General features: G+C 47.2%; 1 protein-coding gene across 1 annotated transcript in view; it reads left to right on the top strand.

The window, feature by feature from the left end:
* The window catches only part of LOC128981000 (potassium voltage-gated channel subfamily KQT member 1-like), a 354965-nt gene that overhangs the window by 134262 nt on the left and 197471 nt on the right, over positions 1–23232 (top strand). Inside the window, exon 12 of the mRNA XM_054399631.1 lies at positions 8715–8726. Within this exon, the coding sequence (XP_054255606.1) occupies positions 8715–8726 (12 nt within the window). The remainder of the gene's footprint in view (positions 1–8714; positions 8727–23232) is intronic.

Raw genomic sequence — 23232 nt, 5'->3', positions numbered from 1 at the left:
TAAAATTACCTGGAGCTGTGCTCTATGCAACCTCTGCAGATCTCCAGATAAATTCTTTACATGAATCGGCAGAAGTAGGACACCCCAGTTCCTGGAGAAAAAGCATTTCAGTTTTTTAACTGCCTTAGGTGCTTTAAATCCAGAAAGAAAAGGGCTGTGATTACCAATGCTGCTATGAAAAAGACTGGGCATTGAAGCTGCAGATTCCCAAGGGATACTGTGGCTTTCAGCTGCTCTGCCCTGGCCTGAGGACCTTCTGACACACCTGCATTTCAGGCCTGTGCTTTGGAAGGAACACTGGCTGGGAAAAGTCCCACTTGCTCTGTGCTGTGCCTTGTGCTCTGAACCCTTAGTCTGGATGTTCTGGTAGCTTTGTTTCCACGACTGCCAGCAGAAGGAGATGACCCCATGAAACACAGAATGTTAAGAAAGGAGAAAACAAGAAAGCTGTGCAGCTTTGTGGAGTTGGTTTGCCCTTTTTGGGTTTTTCTTTTTTTTTTTTTTTTCTTTTTTTTTAACTAGAGGAGCAGGAAGGAACAAAATAATACCATCTGGAACAGGAAATCCCATCCAAAGTGTTAGTGAAAAACAACCTCTTCTTCCCTCCCAGTCAAGAGAGGTTTGTCAGTGGCCGACAGCACTGGAGAAAGCAGAGTCAGCACTTCAGCACAACAGCCTGAACCAAACCATTACGTCCCAGAGCAAGCTGCCCCAGAGCCTTGGAGGGCAAAGGTCACCCAGGTCATGGGCCTAATAAGGGAGTGTTTTAATTGGTTTCTACTTTTTCTCCACTGGCATCCCTTCCTTTCCCTCCCTCCTCCCCTCTACCAGCCTCCAAACCTTTGATCCCTCAGCTGCTGTGGTTCTGAAACTGTCTGGAGAGAACTGTAATGACAGCACTGCCACCTTCACTGTGACACGTTGCAGAGAGGGCCAGCACAAGGCCTCCACTCCTAAGTAATCCTGCAAATTGCTTACAATAACAACCAAGAGCACTGTGCCCTGCTCTCATCCATTGTCAGGCTGAAAGAAATGGCTCTTTCTTTAACATGCCTAATCCTGCTAAACAGCACAAAATCCTATTACTCAATGAATTTTAAACCCTGCTTCAGCACCTCATTTGTCCTGGAGTGTTTCATTGTGAAAACTAGAAATTCAATACCTTATTTTAGTCACATAATCCCAAGCAGGACTGATTTTTCCCTTCCCTTCCCCCATCCTCTCCTCCCATGTTGGTTGTGCTCAGTGAGGTTTGCAAACCCTGGTGAGGAAAGCGAGGACAGCCCTTAGCCTGCTAAAAGACCAGGTGCAGGTTTCCAGCCTACATCCTCACTGTGCACTTGCAGAAGGAAACACAGGGCAGCTTTGAGGCTTTGTTAAGTGAATGTTGTGATGAACCTCTGTCAGCTCACATTTCTTAAAATCATTGAATCGCAGAATTGTTTGGGTTGGAAACACCTCTGAGATCATCCAACCAACCAACCTACCACCACCATGTATGGTAAGCCATGTCCTAGAGTGCCATGGCCACAGGTTTCTTGAACACCTCCAGGGATGGTGACTACACCCCTCCCTGGGCAGCCTGTTCCAGTGCCTGACCATTCTTGCAGGAATCGTAGATTTCGAATCACTTCAGGCCTTTGCAAGCAGTCCCTCTGCAGCCTTCCTGTAGCCCCCTTCAGGTACCGGCAGGCTGCTCTTAGGTCTGCCCTGAGCCTTCTCTTCTCCAGGCTGAACACCCCCAGCTCCCTCAGCCTGTCCTCACAGCAGAGATCACAGCCCCCTGATCATTTTCATGGCCCTCCTCTGGACCCTCTCCATCAGGTCCATGTCCTTCCTGTGTTGAGAGCCCCAGAGCTGGACACAGCACTGCAGGTGAGGTCTCAGCAGAGCAGAGCAGTGCAGCAGCCTGTTGAATTATTTCAATGGTAACCCCACACATTAGTAGTGAACTAAAATTTAAATTCTTCATAGTTTGGGTCCTCCCAATTTGCTGGTCCTTTCAGGAAATAGGACTCTGGTTACCCAGGGAGGCTGTGACTGCCTACTGCCTGGGGCTGCTGAAGGCCAGTTTGGATGAAGCCTTGAGCAGCCGAGTCTGGCTGAGAGGTGTCCCTGCCCATGGTGGGGAGGCTTGAGTAGATGAGCTCTGAGGTCCCTTCCAACCTGAGCCATTCTATGACTCTGTGATGATTCCCCCATGACTAACATTAGATACCTGAACCAATCCTGCTGTACTCAGTGACTCAGCACACATCAGCTTGCACTGAGTTACAGCCCACAGGAGCAAGGATATGAAAAGATGGGGGAGAGGAAGATGTGCTGAGTACCGCAGCTGGCAGTGACTGCTACAGCCAAGCTGTGCTGGGCTGCACCTCCAATGGCACACGAGGAAGTGTAGGTTTTTCTTTTGCCTGTCAGGATCTTTGATTGCTCCTGACTGATCCTTTCCTATGTGCTCTTTGCTTCTACTTCAGTCTACACTGTGTTCCCACAAGTAGAAAGGTGTCATTTCTTGTGCTCCTGCTGCAGTGGGGCAGAGCAAAGCCTTTGTTTTCATAGCATGTTAAACTGTATTCTTAAAATTCTTCATTGATTCTATTAAGCTTTAAAAACAGCCTTTCCCCTCTTCCTCCTTGTTTCCTCACTCCCCTCCTCTCAGCAAAAAAAAAAAAAAAGGGAAGAAAAGTCTCCTCAGTGCCCCTAGGCAGTGGTCTGGAATGTTTGGCAAGCTCTGCTCAGGAGAGACTCCTGGATCCTGACAGCAAGGGGTTGCTGCAGGTCAGGATGGAAGCTTATTTACAGAGCTATGGAGGGGCCCAGGACTGCAAAGGGAGCAGGAGGTACTGCAGGGCACTGCAGTGGCCTTCACACAGAGCTGCATGGCAGCTAAGGGGGTAAACAGCAAGGAGCGCAGTGCAGGTCAGAAAGGAAGTGCTGGCAGAACCCTTTCGGAGCCCCAGGACTGGAATAGCAAAAGGTGTCACAGGTCAGGTCTGAGATGCTTTGGCCAAGTTAGCCAGAGGTCCAGGACTGCAGTAACAGGAGGTGGAAAAAGTCATTGGCATAGGTGCCTGGGAGAAAGTTGTGCAGAAGAGCCTGCCTGGCTTAGTTGAACTGCTACTGTAAGAGTCTGCCTTGATTTAGCTGAAATGCTGCTGCTCCTACCCTGTCACAACTGCTCTGTAAGAGCCTGCCTGGCTTAGCTGAAATAAATCACAGAATCACAGAATGTTAGGGACTGGAAGGGACCTCCAAGAGATCATCCAGTCCAACCCCCCCTGCCAGAGCAGGATCTCCTATATCAGATCACACAGGAACTCATCCAGGCAGGTCTTGAATATCTCCAGAGAGGGAGACTCCACAACCCCCCTGGGCAGCCCATTCCAGTGTTCTGTCACCCTCACAGGGAATAATTCTTTGTCCTGTTTCCATGGAACTTGCTGCTGCTCCTACCCTGTAACAACTGCTCTGTAAGAGCCTGCCTGGCTTAGCTGAAATGCTGCTGCTCCTGCCCTGTAACAACTGCTCTGTTTACTCCTAAATACAGGAAATAATTCTTTCTAAAGCCTGCTCCTCTAAAGTCTTAGAATGGGATTTTATGTCTGAATGAGAGGTAATATCCCAAACTACAACAGCATCCAGGTTTGGTGGTGGTATGATTTTAAAACAAAGCAAGAGTGTTTGTTCAAAGGGTCTTGGGAGATTTGGGTTTACCAAACTCCCAGGCTAAAGAGACACAAAGTCTGCTGACGCCAGGAGAAGAAGTCAGTGCGCAAATTCCCTCTGGGCTCCGAGCAATGGCTCAATAACCAGACTGCCTTCAGCAGCTGAGTCTAGCTGAGAGGTGTCCCTGCCTGTGGCACGGTGGTTGGAGCAGATGAGCTCTGAGGTCACTCCCAACCTGAGTCCAGCCTGAGCATCCCCCTTCCCACCAAGGGGGAGGAGTCCAAGTGTATTAACTCAAGAAATCCTCCAACATCCATTCCTAGGTGTTCAAAAAAAGCTTGGATGTGGCACTCGGAGCCATGGTTTAGTTGTCAGGAGGTGTTAGTTATTAGGTAATAGGTTGGACTTGATGATCTCTGAGGTCTTTTCCAACCTGGCTGATTCTGTGATTCTTTCCCTGAATCTCCTCCAGTGCCACAGAGTTCTGATTATCATTATGCTTCAAAGCATCCTAATATTTTTTCTCTGCATGACCAGTCCCTGAGTGTCCATCACAGAATGCTTCATTATACAGCAAGTAGAAATGAGTGTCAGCATCTCCCTTGGTTGGGAGCATCTTAAAATCTAATTTATGCCTTTTGAATTTCTGGTCTTGGGCTCAGGTCTGGCAAGAATGACATGTGGGCAGACTTCTTTTGTAATTAATTGTTTGCCTGCTCTGGCTGCTCTGAGGATCTGTTCTTTGTCCTGCATATCTGATAATGTCATGACTCTAAGGTTCTTTATGGCTACAGTAGCTAATGTACCTTAATGCATTTCTATTTGAGAGTCTTCAGATGTGGTCTCATTAACAGTAAGCAGAGCAGGGTGGAAGCAGCCTTCCTGATAAGCACACACTGGAGGCCTCTCGTTCTGCCTCTTCTCCCTTGTTTTTTGCGTGACCTCTCCCGTTGCACTCACAGCCAGGCTGCAGTCTAATCATCCCTCTCACAGTAATAAACATCTTGCATTCTCTAATCTATTGTTTCTCTGGAATGTCACAATTATAAACACAGAGTCCAGCCCCTTCTGTCCCCAAAGCAGAGCCATCCACCATGCCAGTGATTGAGGAGTCCTCTTTCACTAGGAGATTCAGGGTTCCTGAGCAGGGTAAGAGCGACTTGCAGGTGTGAGGTGCTGGGTTTATATGTGGAGAAAGAGGGAATTAAAATGTATGTAGTACACAGACAGGAACAGTAGAGGAGGTCACTGTCATTCTTGCCCTTTTGAAAAGCTTGGTTTGAAAACAAACAGCAATAGGCTCATTGCATAGAGTTAACAAAAAGCACAGAATCACAGAAACACTCAGGTTGGAAAAGACCCTCAGGATCACCAAATCCAACCCAGAACCCTACTCTACAAAGTTCACCCCTAAACCATAGCCCCAAGCACTACATCCAACCTCCTTTAAACACACCTAAGGGTGGTGACTCAACCACCCCCCTGGGCAGCACATTCCAATCCCTGACCACTCTTGCTGTGAAAAAATTCTTCCTAATGTCCAGTCTAAACCTACCCAGTCACAGCTTGAGGCCATTCCCTCCTGTTCTATCACTAATTAGCTGTGAGAAGAGACCAGCACCACAGAATCACAGAGTCAACCAGGTTGGAAAAGATCTCAGAGATCATCAAGTTCAACCTATTACCTATCACCCAACCACCTGACAACTAAACCATGGCTCCAAGTGCCTCATTCAATCTTTTTTTAAGCACCTCCAGGCATGGTGACTCCACCACAACATCCTTTCATGTAGTTGTAGAGAGCAATGAGGTCCGCACTCTGCAGTGAGAAAAGGCTCTATGAGGAGGTGCATTTTCCCTCTGCTCATTTCAAAGCAGTGCTGTTTTGACTTGTAAGGAGCCAAGTGCAGTTCACATGCTTAGTTCCCCCCAACCCATGCTGCAGATGCAAACAGGAAAAGGCAGGCTCTGGGCTGTGCTGCTCTGTATTGTTGGTGTTTGACATGCTTGCTGTTGGACTTCACAGCGGGGAGCCTCTCTCTGCCTCATGAAAACCATTTGGCCCATTGTTAGGCAAGAAAGCTGTGCTTCCCCAGGAGGAAGTCAAGTGTCTTGCAGTGTTGTAGAAAGGCCTTCTGCAGCTGAAGGCAGCGCATGCTGGTGACAGGAGATGGTGTGCAGGCAGCAGTAGTGCTCCTGGCTGTGATTAGACCAAGCCATGTTCCCCTTGCACAGGTAGGGAGCAGTGCGTGCACAGCAGGCAAGGGCAGACCCACAGAATCACAGAATTAACCAGGTTGGAAGAGACTTCCAAGATCATCAAGTCCAACCAATCAACCAACTCTAACTAATCAACTAGACCATGGCACTAAGTGCCTCATCCAGGCTTATTTTAAACACCTTCAGGGATGGTGACTCCACCACCTCCCTGGGCAGCACATTCCAATGGCCAATCTCTCTTTCTGGGAAGAATTTCTTCCTAACATCCAGCCTAAACCTCCCCTGGCACAGCCTGAGACTGTGTCCTCTTGTTCTGGTGCTGGTTGCTTGGGACAAGAGACCAACCCCCACCTGGCTACAACCTCCCTTCAGGTAGTTGTAGACAGCAATGAGGTCTCCCCTGAGCTTCCTCTTCTCCAGGCTAAACATACCCAGCTCCCTCAGCCTCTCCTCATAGGGCTGCCTCACCAGCTTTGTTCCAGTAGCAGCCCTCTTCCCAGCCCTGGGAGCTGGGGCAGCTTTTGATAACAATGCCCTTTTTGTGGCATCGACCCAGCAGGAGCTGTGGGGACAGGCTGGGAGAGCTGGGGCTGTTCAGCCTGGAGAAGAGAAGGTGCCAAGGAGGCCTTAGAGCAGCCTTCCAGTACCTGAAGGGGGCTACAAGAAAGCTGGGAAGGGACTTTTGACAAGGGCTTGTAGTGATAGGAAGAGAGGGAATGGATTGAAGCTGGAAGAGAGATTTGGAATGATGATTAGAAAGAAATTCTTTCCAGTGAGGGTGGTGAGACATTGGAACAGGTTGCCCAAGGAGGTTAATGGATGCCCCCTCCCTAGAAGTGTTCAAGGCCAGGTTGGATGAGACCTTGAGCATCCTGGGCTAGTGGAAGGTGTCCCTGCCCATGGCAAGAGGGTTGGAACTGGATGTTCTTTAAGGTCCCTTACAACCCTAACCATTCTATGGGTCGTCTTCTTTTCCTGATGTCAGTTAGTTTGAGAAACTAGCTCTGAGAAATGTTGGCTGTATTCACTTTAATAAAGGCAAATACTGCACCTTAGGCTTTTTTAATACTTCATCTTTTTTTCTCTAAAAGAGTAAGAAATAAAATACTGGCTTCTGTAGTATTCATATTCTGGGTTTTGCAGTTGTAGGTTTGATAACCTACTTTGCTATTTGTTTTTCCCCCCCTTTTTTTTCTCTCCCCTCCCAAAGTCTTTAAACATTCCTATCTGGTAAGTTCTCTAAGCAACCTGCTCTAGTGGAGGATGTCTATAGGTAGTAATAGGACTAGGGGGAATGGAATGAAGCTGGAAGTGGGGAGATTCAGGCTGGATGTGAGGAGGAAGTTCTTCACCATGAGAGTGGTGACAGCCTGGAATGGGTTGTCCAGGGAGGTGGTTGAGACCCCATTCCTGGAGGTGTTTAAGGCCAGGCTGGATGAGGCTCTGGCCAGCCTGATGTAGTGTGAGGTGTCCCTGCCCATGGCAGGGGGGTTGGAACTGGATGATCCTTGTGGTCCCTTCCAGCCCTGACTGATTCTATGATTCTGTGTCCCTGCTGACTGCAGGGGGGTTGGACTAGATGACCTTTGGAGGTCCCTTCCAACCCAAAGCATTCTGTGATTCTCTGGTTTGTCTAGATAAAATAATAAAATATATGTTTTAAAGACTATCCAAATAATTTCTCAAGGACAGAAAGCTCAAGCTGTGTGATGGTTCAAAATGGGCTTCAGCCAGAGCTCAGCATCTGCTCTTTTCTGCACAGTTCAGAGCAGAAGTCAGATTCCATGTTTGCATAATGCTGTTCTCAGAATCTGATCCAAGAACAGGGCAAGTCAGATCTCCATCTGGATGTATATTGTATGACTCGGTCATAGGTCCAGTAGTGTTTAAAATGCATCATTTAGTTGCTCTGCTCTCTTTTAAAGCCATTATTCACAGTACTGGCTAGTTATAGTTTGTATTTATTGGCTTAATCAAATGATGGTGTAATCCTGTGCTTATTTTCATTAATATTTCTCTTGGAGGAGTATTTGTTATTCTACATGAGTTACAAGCTAATAACAATGGCTTTAAGACTAGAAAGCTAAACAAAAATAAGAGACAGATGAATTCTCACCTTTTAAACTGCTGGTACAATGACTGGGTTTGGGCACTTGCCTTTTGGGTTCAGTTTGACCCTTATAAACTAGATATAAAGTAGGAGACCAGCCTCAGGAGTTCATTTTCCAGCATCTGCTTTGTGCACTGCAATTTTTCTTCCTGCACTCTGATTTTCACTTGCTCTTCAGTGGATACAAACCAGTTGTGTTAGTGCAAGGTAATTAATGTGCTGTTAATTGCCTTGGAAATTTGCATTGCTCCTTATTGCTGTCATTCTTTTACTAAGCCCTCAAAAAATTCAGCATGCTAGACTAGATCTGTGGGAAAAATATTTCTAGCAAGAGATCTTACAGAGATAAAGAGCTCACTGAATATTGCTCATCAGCACTGCCTGGCATTAACATAGGGAAGATATTAGTACAAGAAAAATAATTGATTCCGATGGAAAAATACAAAGCAAACAAATTCCAAATATTTTTTAGTTTGTTTCCCTAAGATTTTAGAATTCCTTATAGCAAGAAACCTAAACTTCCTCATCCAAAAAAGTCCAGAGTATTTTTGACCTCAATTCCTCTACATTCCAGTTATTTTGGTCTGAAATTGTGCAGGACTTTGTCCATAGGTAAATCACAGACACAGAATGGTAGGGGTTTGCAAGGGGCCTCCAGAAATCATCCAGTCCAACCCTCCTGCTAGAGCAGGATCAGCCAGGGCAGGTCACACAGGAACATATCCAGGTGGGTTTGGAATGTCTCCAGAGAAGGAGACTCCTCAATCTCTCTGGGCAGCCTGCTCCAGGGCTCTGGCACCCTCACCACAAAGGAGTGTCTCCTGGTGTTGAGATGGAATCTCCTGTGTTCCAGCTTGTACCTGTTGCTCCTTGTCCTGTCACTGGGCACCACTGAAAAGAGCCTGGCACCTTCACCTAGACACCCACCCCTCAGATATTTACAGACATTGATCAGATCCCTTCTTAGCCTTCTTCTCTCCAGACTAAACAGCCCCAGGGCTTTCAGTCTTTCTTCACAGCAGAGATGCTCAAGTCCCCCAGTCAGCCTCATAGCCTCCCTTGGACTCTCTCGAGCAGATTCCTGTCTCTCTTGAGCTGCGCAGTCCCAAATTGGACACAATATTCCAGGTGTGGTCTCAACAGAGCAGAGGGGCAGGGAAAACTCCCTAGCCTTGCTGGACGGTTTCCTTGGACAGAGTTTCATTGATGCACCCCAGGATGCCGTTGGCCTCTTGGCCACAAGGGCACATTGCTGAGATCTACAAACTCCAGGCAAGTTCAGCTTCACTTGCTGGGTGCAGCCAGAAGTTTTTTTCCTTTGGCAGTTTAGAGAATGCACAGATGCTGCTCACACTGCTGAGCTCTGGTGTTCTCCTCATCTTGCCCTGAGGGACTTGAACACGTTGCAGAAGTGGTGCTATACCTGTGTAGCAAGTCTGTGAGGCTGGCACAAAGGCAGCAGCGTCTGCTGTCCATCAGTTGCAGTCTTCACTTGTCAGATGTCGCTGGTGTGGCAGCTTCCCATGTCAGCAGGGAGTTCTCTGGTGCAAACCTTCAGAAGATTTTCTTTAGCAGCATTTATGTCACTGCCATACCTCCTTTTCTCTTTTCTTCTCTCTCATTCTCCGCAGTCCCCTGACAGAGAGACATCTCCACTCTGTATTCCCCAAGGGCATAAACGTAAGAAAACAAACCAACCAACCAAATCCCCTATCATCTCTCAGATGTGTGTGCAGGAAACAGGCAGGCTTCATGCAGCCTAGCTCAGAAGACAGACAGGTTGTGGAGTCTCCTTCTCTGGAGACTTACAAGACCCACCTGGATGCATTCCTGTGTGTCCTGTGCTGGATTCTATGGTCCTGCTCTGGCAGGGGGTCGGACTTGATGATCTTTGAAGGTCCCTTCCAACCCCTAACATCCTGTGATCCTGTGAACATTGATTGTTGAGTCAACTTTCCTCTTTCCTGGCTTACCAGACTCCATGGTTCTGGGAAAACAGGAACTTTATGTGGGAGATCTGTTAGTGAGAGATCTGTCTCAAAATGAAGCAACACAAGTAGGGTTGCTGGCGTTCTTGAGTCTTTGGTGTTGAGAAGCTACTGAGGTGGCTCTTCCATAGCTGTGTTTGGAAGTGACAGAGGAACTAGAAGAAAACAGTGCTAAATGTGAAAAGAAGAACAAAAATATGCTCCTCCCTCCCCCTCCCACCCCCCCCAGTATTATAAAATTGACATGAGCCAGATATGCACAGAGCTCTTGCTTGTTGCTGACTTGAATGAGAGGAAGAAAAAGCTATTTCCATCTGCTGGGCAACCTGCTGAGGCTGTGAGGGGATGAAATATTTAGGCATATCTAAAAGATTCATGAGAATTAGTAAACTGCTGCTGTGAATTCTTAACCTTGAGCCTATGCCCACAAACCAGGAGCTTCTCTGTGCTGTTCCTCTGGCACCTCTCTCTCCACTGGGCAGCTACTGAATGTCTGCACCACCCACACCTTTGAAGGGAAGGAAACTAGCAACCAAGATGTGAGGGATTTGTGCAGAGCAGACCTGCAGAGGAGACTACAGAACAAGCTTTGCAAACTCCACTTAGAGGCAGGCAAGGCCAGCCCAGGCAGGAAGCAGGGGCTGCAGATGCGTGATGAGGAAGGCACTCACCTGGGAGCTGGAATATGACCAAGTGGAACAAAATCCTGCAAGTTAGGTGTGAGGTTTGCTGAAGAGGTGTCTGCAGCTATGCTCAGCTTGTGATAAAACTAATTGTGAGCTGGTAGTGATGCCAGCTCACCTGACCGTAAGTCTTTTGGTGATGATTTAGAGAAGGAAGAGGAGGTAAAAACAGCTTTCTGTGAAGACACACAGGATCTCCCCCTGTGCACCACCTAGGAAGACTGTTGATACTGTGCATATGATTTGAGGGCTGTTTGGAACCTTCCTGAGGAAAGATTACTGACATTAAAGGGACTTTTGTGCAAGCAGAAATTGTGGTGCAGAACAAGGCTCTTACTCAGCTATCCAGGAGGCTTCCACAGTGGGTGGTAAGCCATTGGGAGTCGCCAGATGGCTGCTGAGCTTGTGATTAAGGTGTTGGGACACCCCAGGGATCATGTTCTTGGACCACACATCGTTCTGAGTGCAGCATTAACTTGCTGTTTAGTGAGGAGTCAGGTTTAGTAGCAATTTGTGTGCTTGAAGCTTTGACAACACCCCCTGCTCTCAGGACTGTTTGTGGCAAGAGGAAATAAGCACAGAACCTCCCACGCACTGCCCAGGCAATTTGCCTCTGACACTGGAAGTTTCTAGGAAACAAAATTGAATCATGTATGTAAGAAAAGAAAATGCTGGCATCTTGGCTTGCTTTCTCCTTAAACCTCCTTGGTATGAATCAAATCAAGCTGGTTCAATTTGCCTCGTAGGTGTCTGCAATAGAGCTCTGTTGTGTAGCTTGAAATATTGTTTCTTAGGAAGACAAAGTTGTGAGAACCTTTGACTGATCTGCAGTAAAATATTTTCTTGCAATTTCATTTGCCTGAACAAATATTTTTAGAACATTAGCAGAAATGAATGACATAAATTTCAAAGCCTATGGTATAATTTCATGTACAAGTATTTATATACATGGTCCCAGGGAGGCTAAAAATGTGATCTTTTTTATGGCAAATATACAATACAAGGTGTGCTCCCCGCACAGTGTTGGTGTCTAAAATGGCAGAACAGAGAAACATGTTTCAGTAACTGCAGGAAAATATCTTCCATCTATAATGCAGCTCAGAGAGGTTAGCAAACAGAAATTTTGTTTGTGTCATAGAATGGCCTAGGCTGGAAGGGAGCTCAGAGCTCATCTCCTCCAACTGCTCCACCACGGGCAGGGATATCTCCCAGCTAGACTCAGCTGCTCAAGGCCTTCAGCACTCCCACAGAGAAGGCAGCCACAGCCTCCCTGGGCAGCCTGTTCCAGAGTCTCACCACTCTCCTACTGAAGAACTTCTTCCTCAGCTCCAGCCCAACTCTGTTCTCCCTCAGCTTCAAACCATTCCCCCTTGGCCTGTCTCTAGACAAGCTCAGGAAAAGTTCCTCTGCAGCCTTCCTGCAGGATCCCTTCAGGTACTGGAAGGCAGATCTAAGATCCCCCAGGAGTCTTCTCCAGGCTGAGGGGATGTTTGCAGTGGAAGTTAAATGCAGTCAGTTCAAGCCTTCACCCATCTCCTGCTGATGCTGCTAAACCCTAAATCTGAGTAAGTCCCTCTGACCCCCAACGAGAAGCTTGTCAGCACCTTTGCACTCAGCAGCAGGACCTGTCCTGTGTCCTGTCCTGCATTCACATCACTGTCAATGACACCCAGAAAAGAGACCTTGCAGCCAGCCTTTCTCAAATCAGTGCAGTCTTCTCACTGCTCCTTGCCCTCCTTCCCTGCCAGATGCAGTTACCACACTTGGTTCTCAAACCTGTCAGGCTTCACCTGCTGTTACAGCAGTTGTCAGGAGCCTGTTGCAGATGTCTCTTGCCTCTTCTCCCAGGCAACTAGTGACAGAACAAGAGGACACAGTCTCAAGCTGTGCCAGGGGAGGTTTAGGCTGGATGTTAGGAAGAAATTCTTCCCAGAAAGAGAGATTGGCCATTGGAATGGGCTGCCCAGGGAGGTGGTGGAGTCACCATCCCTGGAAGTGTTTAAAATAAGACTGGATGAGGCACTTAGTGCCATGGATTAGTTGATGAGATGGTGTTGGGTCGAACTTGATGATCTCTAAGGTCTTTTCCAACTTGACTAATTCTGTGATTCTTTGAGATGCAGAGGCACCAGGCTGAAGTCAGCCTGACACTGAGCTGACAGAACACCTCAAAGCTGCTGGCAGGGGCAGGTCCTGCTCCAGCTGCACAACCCTGCGCTCCCTCCTCTACTGACCATGGTGTGTTACTGCAGTGAGCCACTTCAGACAGCACATTAGGTCAGTAAAGCAAACTGGCTCAATGACAGTGAGGAGGGGAGAGGCAACCACCTTTCCTAAAGGAAATGCAGAGTTTTGGTAGAGTTATAACATAACTCTGGGGCATAGCTTGTAGGGTAGATATTAGGAAGAAATACTTCAAGGTGAGGGTGGTGAGACACTGGAACAGGTTGCCCAGGAAGGCTGTGGGTGTCCCCTCCCTGGAGGTGTTCAAGGCCAGGTTGGATGTGGCTCTGAGCAACCTGCTCTAGTGGAAGGTGTCCCTGCCCATGGCAGTGGGGCTGGAACTAGATGATCTTTAAGGTCCCTTCCAACCCATTCTATGAATCTATGACTATATGAATGAGTGGGACCTAGGCTATACACAAAAAGAGTGAGCATGATATGTTAACAGAGCCAAGCATCAGAATTTATTATCCTTCCATCTACTGCTGTCATCTGCCCTGCAAAGGTGGCTTTGCTCAGGGAGCTTGTCCAGCAGAAAATGTTTTTCTCTTCTCTTCAGGGTTATTTTCCTGATGCACTAATGGCCTGACCAGAGTCAGTGTGCAGCTGTGAGGCCCTGAGTGTAAGCAGGCAGTGAGACCTGCTGATCATGCAGGCAGTGAGACTCGCTGACCATGCAGGCAGTGAGACTCCCTCTTTTCAGGAGGCATGGGCAAAACTTGACATAATCTGCTCATTAAACACCTGTCTGAGTTTTGTCTTGTATGTTTAATCACAGAATCATAGAATTGTTAGGGTTGGAAGGGACCTCAAGGATCATCCAACCCCCCTGCCATGGACAGGGACACCTCACACTACATCAGGTTGCCCAGAGCCACATCCAGCCTGGCCTTAAAGACCTCCAGGGATGAGGCTTCCACCACCTCCCTGGGCAACCTGTTCCAGTCTCTCACCACCCTCATGAGGAAGAATTTCTTCCTAACATCCAATCTGAATCTACCCATTTCTAGTTTTGCTCCATTCCCCCTAGTCCTATCATTATCTGATACCCTAAAAAGTCCCTCCCCAGCTTCCTTGTAGGCCCATGTCCATTCAAAACCTGTTCCTTGAAGTTGAAGGAGAAAGGCAACTTGAGTGAATTCTGTGACACTGGATGGCCTTTGGGTAAGTCCCTGGATTGTGTTATTTAACAGACAGCTGTGATTCTTTCTTTGCAAGTTGGTTCCTGCTGTGGGACCAGGTCAGACGCTGTCATCCCTTACGGGAAGAGCTGTGGGGTCTTTAATTCTGCTGCTGTTTTTTCTTGAGTCTGGTTGTTTGTTTCTTGGTCATTAAGGTAACCAGCTGTTGGACCTTCAGACAGGAATGGCTGTCAGGGTAAAAGCATACAGTGAAGGTAGGGCCCTTGCTAGGGATTTGAAAGGAGATAGCCAACACTGTCCAAGACAAACATCTTCTGATACTCCATAGATACCAGCAGGTGGTCATACTCACATGAAATCTGCAAACTTGCAAGGAGGGGGGGAACCTGCTTCTCATTTTTCACAGGACTTCTCCAGGGAGACTCTAGGTTATTCCTAACATTGTTAAGATTTCAGATGGAGATTACTGCAGAGTTTCTTTTAAATCAGAGCTGAGCTAGCAAATCTGAATATGCCTCCCACTAATGAGTCCAGGGCTGTGACACTGGGCAAAAGAAATAACCCTAAACACTGTGAGGATCATTAACTTCAATGGTTGCCTGGTGACCAGGCTGTGTGTCTGTACTCTCCACTGCGTTTTTTTTTAGTCTTGTGGTGACTTTCATCTGGGAATACTGAAAGGTTCAGAATTAGTAAGTCCTGTTGTAATGCACACTTCAATCCTGCATGCAAAACGTCTTAGTTTGCTTCTCAGTTTTTCAGTGATGTTAAAGGACATAGCAAAGACTGCATTGAATGAGCAGCTGCTGATATTTTTAAATGTATTTACATTTCTTACAACTTCTGTCAGAACAGTTGCTGGTTTCTTTGTTTTCTCCCCATACAAAATCTCAAGGTAATAGATTTTGCATCACAAACTCAGGATTCTCCCAACTAATGTTCATAATGAGATCTGATTTTGTTCCTCAGGTCAGATATCTGCACTTTTTTGCATTCAGAGAATCAGTGAATAGCAAGGGTTGGAAGGGGCCTCCAGAGATCCTCCAGTCCAGAGCAGGATCACCCAGGGCAGGTCACACAGAAATGCATCCAGGTGGGTTTGGAATGTCTCCAAGAAGGAGACTCCACAACCTCTCTGGGAAGCCTGCTCCAGGGCTCTGGCACCCTCACAGTGAAGTTTTCCTTCGTGTTGAGGTGGAGCTTCCTAGGTTCCAGACTGTGTCTATTGTCCCTTGTTCTATCACTAGACCCCACTGAAAAGAGCCTGGCCCCTTCTTGGCAACCACTCTTCACATATTTGTTAACATGAATGAGATCCCCTCTCAGTCTTCTCTTCTCCAGACTAAAAAGCCCCAGGTGTCTCAGCCTTTCCTCATCACACAGATGTTCCAGTCCCTTCTGCATCCTCATAGCCCTCTGTTGGACTCTCTCCAGTAGTTCCCAGTCCCTCTTGAACTGGGGAGCCCAGAACTGTACATCATACTCCAGATCTGGTCTTACAAGGGCAGAGATGAGGGTGAGGAGAACCTGCCTAGACCTGCCGGCCACACTCTTCTCAGTGCACCCCAGGATACCATTGGCCCTCTTGGCCACAAGGGCACACTGCTATCCCATGGAGAACTTGCTGTCCACCATGACTCTGAGGTCCTTCTCCATGGAGCTGCTTTCCAGTAGGTCAGCCCCTTAACTGTACTGGTGCATGGTGGTGTTCCTCCCCAGGTGCAAGACTCCACACTTACTCTTGTTGAACCTCTGGTTCCCCTTTGCCTGGTTCTCCAGTCTGTCCAGAGCTTGTTGCACGGCCACAGAGTCTTCTGGTGTATCAGTTGCTCCTCCCACTTTGGTATCACCAAAAGTGATCACTTGCTGAGGGTACCCTCCGTCCCTCATCCAGGCTGCTGATGAAGATTTTGAATAAGACTGGACCCAACACTGACCTCTGGGGAGCACCCCTAGTTCTCAGTCTCCAGCTGCACTCTGCAGTGTTGATCACAACCCTCTGAGCTCTGTTGTTCAGCCAGTTCTCAAACCATCTCAGCATCCCTTCCTCTAACCCACACTTCCTGAGCTTGCCTATGAGGATGCTATGGGGGATAGTGTCAAAAGCCTTTCTGGAGTGAGGGCAGGCACCATCCACTGCTCACCCTGCATCTGCCCATTCAGTCACACCGTCACAGGGCTCTCAGATTAGTCAAACATGATTTCCCCTTGGTAAATCCATGCTGGCTGCTCCTCATCACCTCCTTTTCTTAAACGTGCTGAGAGATGACCTCCAGAATGAGCTCTCCCATCACCTTTCCAGGCATGAAGGCAAGGCTGCCTGGCCTGTAGTTTGCTGGGTCTTCCTTCTTGCCCTCTTTTGAAGACTGGAGTGACACTGACTGTCATTTGTTTCAATGCTCTGTCGACACTTGGCTTCTTGCAGATGTATTTCCATTCCTCATTTAGCAGTCCTGCATTTGAGCACACTCTTATTTGAAAGGGTTAATTCCCACTCTGCTATATTATATGACTCTATTAGTTATTAATGCACTTAGCTCATAAACATGGTTTAGGGGGCACTGGCCTTGGAAGAACTTTCCAGGACAGCAATACATCAAGTCAGTTCTAAGTCCCTTGACCTCAGGATAGAATTACAGGTTTATGATTTACTCAACACTTACATGACCCAGAGAACAAAGGATTGACACATCAGTCAAAACTAAATTACTCTCGACCTTAAATTAGTCATTTTCATGCTTTTCAAACTCTAGCTAAATCACTGGGAAGAGTATCTTGAGCTTCTAAATCAGGTTTGTATTTTTCCATATTTATGCTCACAGCCTAGAACTATACAACAACTTTAATGCATGTTTTGTTATTTGCTCAAAGTTACCAAACTGCTTCCTTCATGGAAGTGTATTCAGTGTGTTTATGGGCCTCCAAAGTGTCCAGTTTCCTTGTGAATAAGATTAATATGTGTAATAGAGGTGAGTAAATTATAGTTGGCAAGGTGGAGCAGTAAAGAATCTTACAGCAGTACAGAATCTTGCAGTGACAGGATGAGGGGCAATGGTTTGAAATAAGAGCAGAGCAGATTTAGATTGGATGTGAGAAACAAGTTCTGCACCATGAGGGTGCTGGAACACTGCAACAGGTTGCCCAGGGAGGTAGTTGAGGACCCATCCCTGGAGATATTCAAGGTGAGCCTGGACAAGGCTCTGAGAAACCTGCACTAGTGGAGGATGTCCCTGCTGTGACTGCAGGGGCATTGGACTGGATGAGCTTTGGAGGTCCCTTCCAACCCAAACCATTCTAGGATTCCAGTCCCTCCTTCTCCAGAAGCTTCCATTTGAAAGCTATCTTTGAAGGTGTAGGAGGAGTGTGTAGGTGCATAAGTACCTTCAGAGTATGATACTATGGCTGCCAGGAATGGCCACAATGTGGCGTAAGATCTTTGCAAAGCAAAAACGCAGAGATATGATATTCTTAAAAAAAACCTTTTCAGTACCTTGTTAATGTAAAAAGAGTTTTCAGGAGCCTCCATGGTCTGCATCCCCGGGATGCTTCTTACCAAAACACAAGCTGATGAGGGTTGCTTTGGACAGAAAGAATGTCTTCACTGCTGCTTTCTGAAAGCCTCCATTTCTGAAAGCATCCTTGGAGTCCCCAGGCCAGAAGGAAGCATCTCCACAGTGTGATCAGAAGCTCAGCCTCTGAATGTGTTTCTTTGTAAGACCATCTTAGGTCTTGACATAAGGGCCTTGAGTAGCTGAGCTGAGGCCTCGAGCAGCTGAGTCTAGTTGAGAGGTGTCCCTGCCCATGGTGGAGAGGTTGGAGGAGATGAGCTCTGAGGTCCCTTCCAGCCTGAGCCATTCTAGGATTTTGTGCTAAAACAGAGTAGAGCTGCACTCTGGTCAGCCAGGAATATAGCCCAAGATGCTGCAGTGTTGATTTAAAGACTTTCAAGGGCAATTTAGCAGCTAATTTAGATGAATGGTTAATTTGCAGTTGCTTGGTAGAGCCCAGGTTTGGGGATACTCGTTAACTTTCTTTGTACACCACAGCTCAGCTGAAAATTGATTGTGGTTTTTTTCTTTCCCCACCACAGTTCCCCATCCAAATATTTGAAATTAAATATTGGGTTTGGTTTGACATGGACATGGACATTTTGTCACAGAAATGTGTTTCATGTTGGATTCAATTCACAGGCTCACAGGATGTTAGAGGTTGGAAGGGACCTCTGGAGATCATCGAGTCCAACCCCCCTGCCAGAGCAGGACCATAGAATCCAGCACAGGTCACACAGGAACGCATCCAGATGGGGCTTGAAAGTCTCCAGAGAAGGAGACTCCACAACCTCTCTGGGCAGCCTGTTCCAGTGCTCTGTGACCCTCCCAGTGAAGAAGTTCCTCCTCATGTTGAGGTGGAACCTCCTGTGCTGGAGTTTCTATCCATTGCCCCTTGTCCCATCACATGCTACAAGTGAGCAGAGCCTGTCCCCTTCCTCTGGACACCCTCAGCCCTCAGATATTGATAGACATTTATTAAATCCCCTCTCAGTCTTCTCCTCTCCAGACAAAGCAGCCCCAGGGCTCTCAGCCTCTCCTCACAGTTCATTCTCTTCCACTCTGAACTGAAACACCCACAGAGACAGGGACTTAAAGAGCCTTCTGTAACTGATAGAACAAGAGGGAAATTCCTCAGGCTTCACCAGGGGAGGTTTAGGCTGGGCATTAGCCAGAATTATTTCACTGCAAATGTGGTCAGGCATTGGAAGAGGCTGCCCAGGATGGTGGTGGAGTCACCATGCCTGGAGGTGTTTAAAGGCTGTTTAGGTGTGGTGCTTAGCGATGTGGTTTAGTGGTGACCTTGGTACAGTAAGATTAATGATTGGACTCGATGATCCTGAGGCTCTTTTCCAACATGAATGTCCTTGTCATTCTGTGATTCTCCCATCAGTCAGTGAACATCTTAAGCATGAGGCTGGAGAGTTGCTTACGTTCCTTGGCTTGGTGAATATTCACTCGTTTCATGGAAAGCCTCCTCTCTGGGGGTGTTGCAGGCCAGGTTGAATGAAACCTTGAGCAGCTGAATCTAGTTGAGAGGTGTCCCTGGGCATGGTGGGGAGGTTGGAGGAGATGAGCTCTGAGGTCCCTTCTCACTGAAGCCGTTCTAGGATTCTCTGAATGTGGGACAAGCCTATCTGAGAGAAGAATGGCAGGGCCTTAGGTGCCAAGGCTCTCTTCCCCATGAGTAAAGGAGAAAGAGGAAGGTGTTAGAAGAGATCTAAAAGGCCATTAAACACATCCTAAATGGGCAGGTCTTCTATATGCTTGTCAAGTAAAAATAATCTGTCAGAGTTCTGGGAACATTTTCCCTGCTCTATATCCCAGAATATCTATATTCTGTATTTTATAAAATTAAAGAGTCAGTGAATATATGCAATTATTCTAACCAATGTCCTGACCAGAACATTGTTCTTTCTGTTGTCAACAGTTTTTACATACAGAATGTCTAGGAGCTAGTAAGAGCTGTGGCACAGACACATCCTCACATACCACTATGGATGGATGCTGGATTGGAAGAGCTATTACAGAATCATAGAATTGTTAGGGTTGGAAGGGACCTCAAGGATCATCCAGTTCCAACTTCCCTGCCATGGGCAGGGACACCTCACACTGCATTAGGTTGCTCACAGCCACATCCAGCCTGGCTGCAAAAACCTCCAGGGATGAGGCTTCCACCACCTCCCTGGGCAACCTGTTCCAGTGTCTCACCACTCTCATGGGGATGAATTTCTTCCTAACACCCAATTTGAATCTACCCATTTCTAGTTTTGTTCCATTCCCCCCAGTCCTATCACTCCCTGACACCCTAAAAATTCCCTCCCCAACTTTCTTCAGATACTGGAAGGCCACAAGAAGGTCTCCTCAGAGCCTTCTCTTCTCCAACCCCAACTCTCTCACCCTGTCCTCATTGCTTTTATTTTCTATGTATCCTTGAGTTCTCGGGAGACAGCTTAAAACTTGAGATTAATGGGGCTTCCTGGTTGGGAAAGCTGGCAGTAGATGAACTCTTTGAGCAGAAAGGGATTTCTCAATGAGCAATGAAACAAGCAGCTCAGCAAAGTTCTGCTTTCACTGATAGTTTTGCTTGTGGTGCTCTGTCTCATTACTAGGATGTCCTAACACTCCAGCCTTGCTTGATGTTTTTGTTCCATCACTTCTTACTGGCTGGAGTCCTTTCTCAGCCTGGGTGGAGGCAGTTCCTCACTGTACCTGATGCTTCCAAAGCTGCCCATAAATGCCCTGTGATGTGTATGGTCTAGGAGCCATATCACCTTCCACCCTCACAGGGCTTTTTGTGCTGATTTTCCCTTTCTGGTACTGCCACATGCAGACCTTGCCATTCATTCTTCATTCCTGCCAGTCTAAGTATTCCCATTTTGACTCTCTCTAGTTACTGATAGCATGACTTAAAGTAGGGGAAGAAAAATAATGATAAAAAATGGTTTAGGATTTCAGTCTCTCCTTGCAGCTCCAGAGACAACAGTGATCTCTCTTCTTTGCACACCAGAATGTGATCTCCCTGCCAGGCCAGAGGAAGTGCATCTGGCACTGCTGAATGTCCCTAGGAGAAAGACAGGGCTGGGAAAGGCAAAAATCACTACTACTCCAGTTGGAGAGAGGAGCCTAGAAGCTGAATACTGACAAATCTAAATAAAAAGTAAGGCTGACAAATCTAAATAAAAAGTATGTAAAGGTCTTTATATGAGGGCCAGATGCCTTTCTGGAAAGTTACTTTAGTCCTACACAAGGTTTTTGGCTCAAGGCAAGGGCGGGTGTGTGAAATGCAGTTCCCTGCTCTGAGCAGGTCACATTCAGGATCTGATGGTCCTGGATTCAGATGCTCTGGATATCTTGCACTGCTGAGTGTCTGGGGAATGGGGAGCTCACTCCCAAACAGATCACTTCAGGTGCTCAGAAGAGGATGAGCAGAGGTTGTGAAGGTGGAGAGGGAAGAATGCTTTGGGAAGCAGCCTCTGCTCAGTTTACCCAAGCTTACAGATCAGGCTCCCTTGTTCCTTACAATTAAGAAAAAAAAACATTGTCACTACTCCTTTTGCTGCTGAGTTGTTCTCTAAATATATACTCCTTCACTTGGGACCACTTAAACTCCTCTGAAGTGAGCCTCAAGACACCTCCATGACTTAGACAGGTTTTACACTTACTTTACTACACTTACTTAATAGTCCTAAAGGTAAAAGGACTTGCACAAAATCACCCAGAGAGACAATCTGTCGATGCAAGAACCCAGAAGTTGTGTTTCCATAGCCCCTGCTGTAACTACCCAATGAGAAGATCTCCTAAGGAAAGATGCTGCCAAAAGACACTGGATTTTTGGGTTTTAGAACCACAAGAAGCATTTTACTCAGTTCCCCAGGGTCTCTCCCTAGTACTTGGTGCAGATTAATTGATTACTTATTTGTTAAAAGAAATGTATAGCCTTGGGCAGCCCAAAAGCCACTGAAGCTTTAATGCTCAGAACTATTCCCTGACTTGACTGTTACCCAGTTGCTATTGAGGCAAGATAGGAATTAAGATTAATGACCACAAACAAACTGGCATTTGAGAGAATCAGTCTTTGGCAGGCATTATATTCTCCTGACAGAAAATCATTGAGGCATAAATACAGCACTCAGTCCTTGGTGGATATCAACAACAGCACGTTGTTCCAGAACTGCTGAGCACAGTCAAGAGGAAAATGAAATCTCAAAGTTCATTAATTTGGGTTGTGGTGTCTTCTACAGAGAGCAAATCAGAGCCTCTTGAATAATGCTGTACCATTCCAGTTCTCCATGCACCACTGTGAAGGCATCTCTGCTGCTGTTGTTTTGGCCTCATGATCATGGAATAGAATCACAGAATCACTAAGGCTGTAAAAGACCTTTAAGATCACCAAGTTCAACCATAACCCAGCTCCCCTGACCATGTCCTGAAGCACCACACCTACAGCTTCTTGAACACCCCCAGGGATGGTGACTCCACCACCTCTTTGGGCGGTTCCAACCCCTCACCACTCTCTCACTCAAGAAGCTTTTCCTCGTGTCCTACCTAAACGTCCACTAGAACAACTCAAACCCATTTCCTCTTGTCCTGTCACCAGTCGCTTGGGAGAAGAGACCAACACCAGCCTCACTCCAACCTCCTTTCAGCCGTAGAGAGCAATAAGATCTCCCTTCAGGCTTCTCATCTCCAGTCTGAGCAACCCCAGCTCCCTCAGCCTCTCCTCATATGATGCCCCCCAAGCCCCTCCCCAGCCTCATTGCTCTTCTCTGAACAACCTCCAGTCCCTCAATGTCTTCCCTGTCCTGTGGCACCCAGAGCTGAACCCAGTGTTCAAGCTGTGGCCTCAGCAGGACCCAGCACAGGGGCACCATCACTGCCCTACTCCTGCTGGGCACACTGGGTTTGGTACAGGCCAGGATTCTCTTGGCCTTCTTGGCTGGCTGGGCACTTCTGGCTCATGTTCAGCTGCCCACCAGCACCCCCAGATCCTTTTCTACCAGGCTGCTTTCCAGCCACTTTGCCCCAAGCCTGCAGTGTTGCTTGGGGTTGTTGTGACCCAAGTGCAGGACCCAGCACTTGGCTTTGTTAACCCTCATCCCACTGACCTCAGCCCATGGAGGTAACCTGTTCAGATCTCTCTGCAGGGTCTTCCTCTCCTCCAGCAGCTCAACCCTTCTTGTTTCTGCAGTGCCTAGCAAGGCATTGCCCCTGCTTACTGCAGAGGAGGTTGGACTAGATGAGCTTTGGAGGTACCATCCAACCCAGACCATTCTATGATTCTATGATTCAGTTCTGCTGGCATATTTTAAAAGGCAAACAGATAAAGACCAAGACAATTGGTCTGATGAGGAGAGGGAAGTGAAAAAATAGCTTTATCTGCTAGCATCAGCAGCTGTTGTAATATGTAGGGTAAAAACATTTCACTGTCTGTGTTTGTCCACAAGAACACAGAGAACACGAACACTGTCCCATGAAGCTGGTTGTGTCTAGCATCATTGCAGGCCAATGAGAAGTGGCCTGGAGACAAGAGCATTTCACCTCTGCTGGCACCAGAAGCAGCCTAGGCACAGTGCTGGTGCAGGAGGTTATTGTGGCAATTTGTAGAAGCTCTTTGCTCAGGGGGGAAAAAAACGGGGTGTGTGAAAA

Source organism: Indicator indicator, chromosome 3, assembly GCF_027791375.1.
Source record: "Indicator indicator isolate 239-I01 chromosome 3, UM_Iind_1.1, whole genome shotgun sequence".
NCBI lineage: Eukaryota > Metazoa > Chordata > Aves > Piciformes > Indicatoridae > Indicator > Indicator indicator.
The sequence above is the reverse complement of the archived record's forward strand: the minus strand, read 5'-3'. Positions and strand labels throughout refer to the sequence as shown.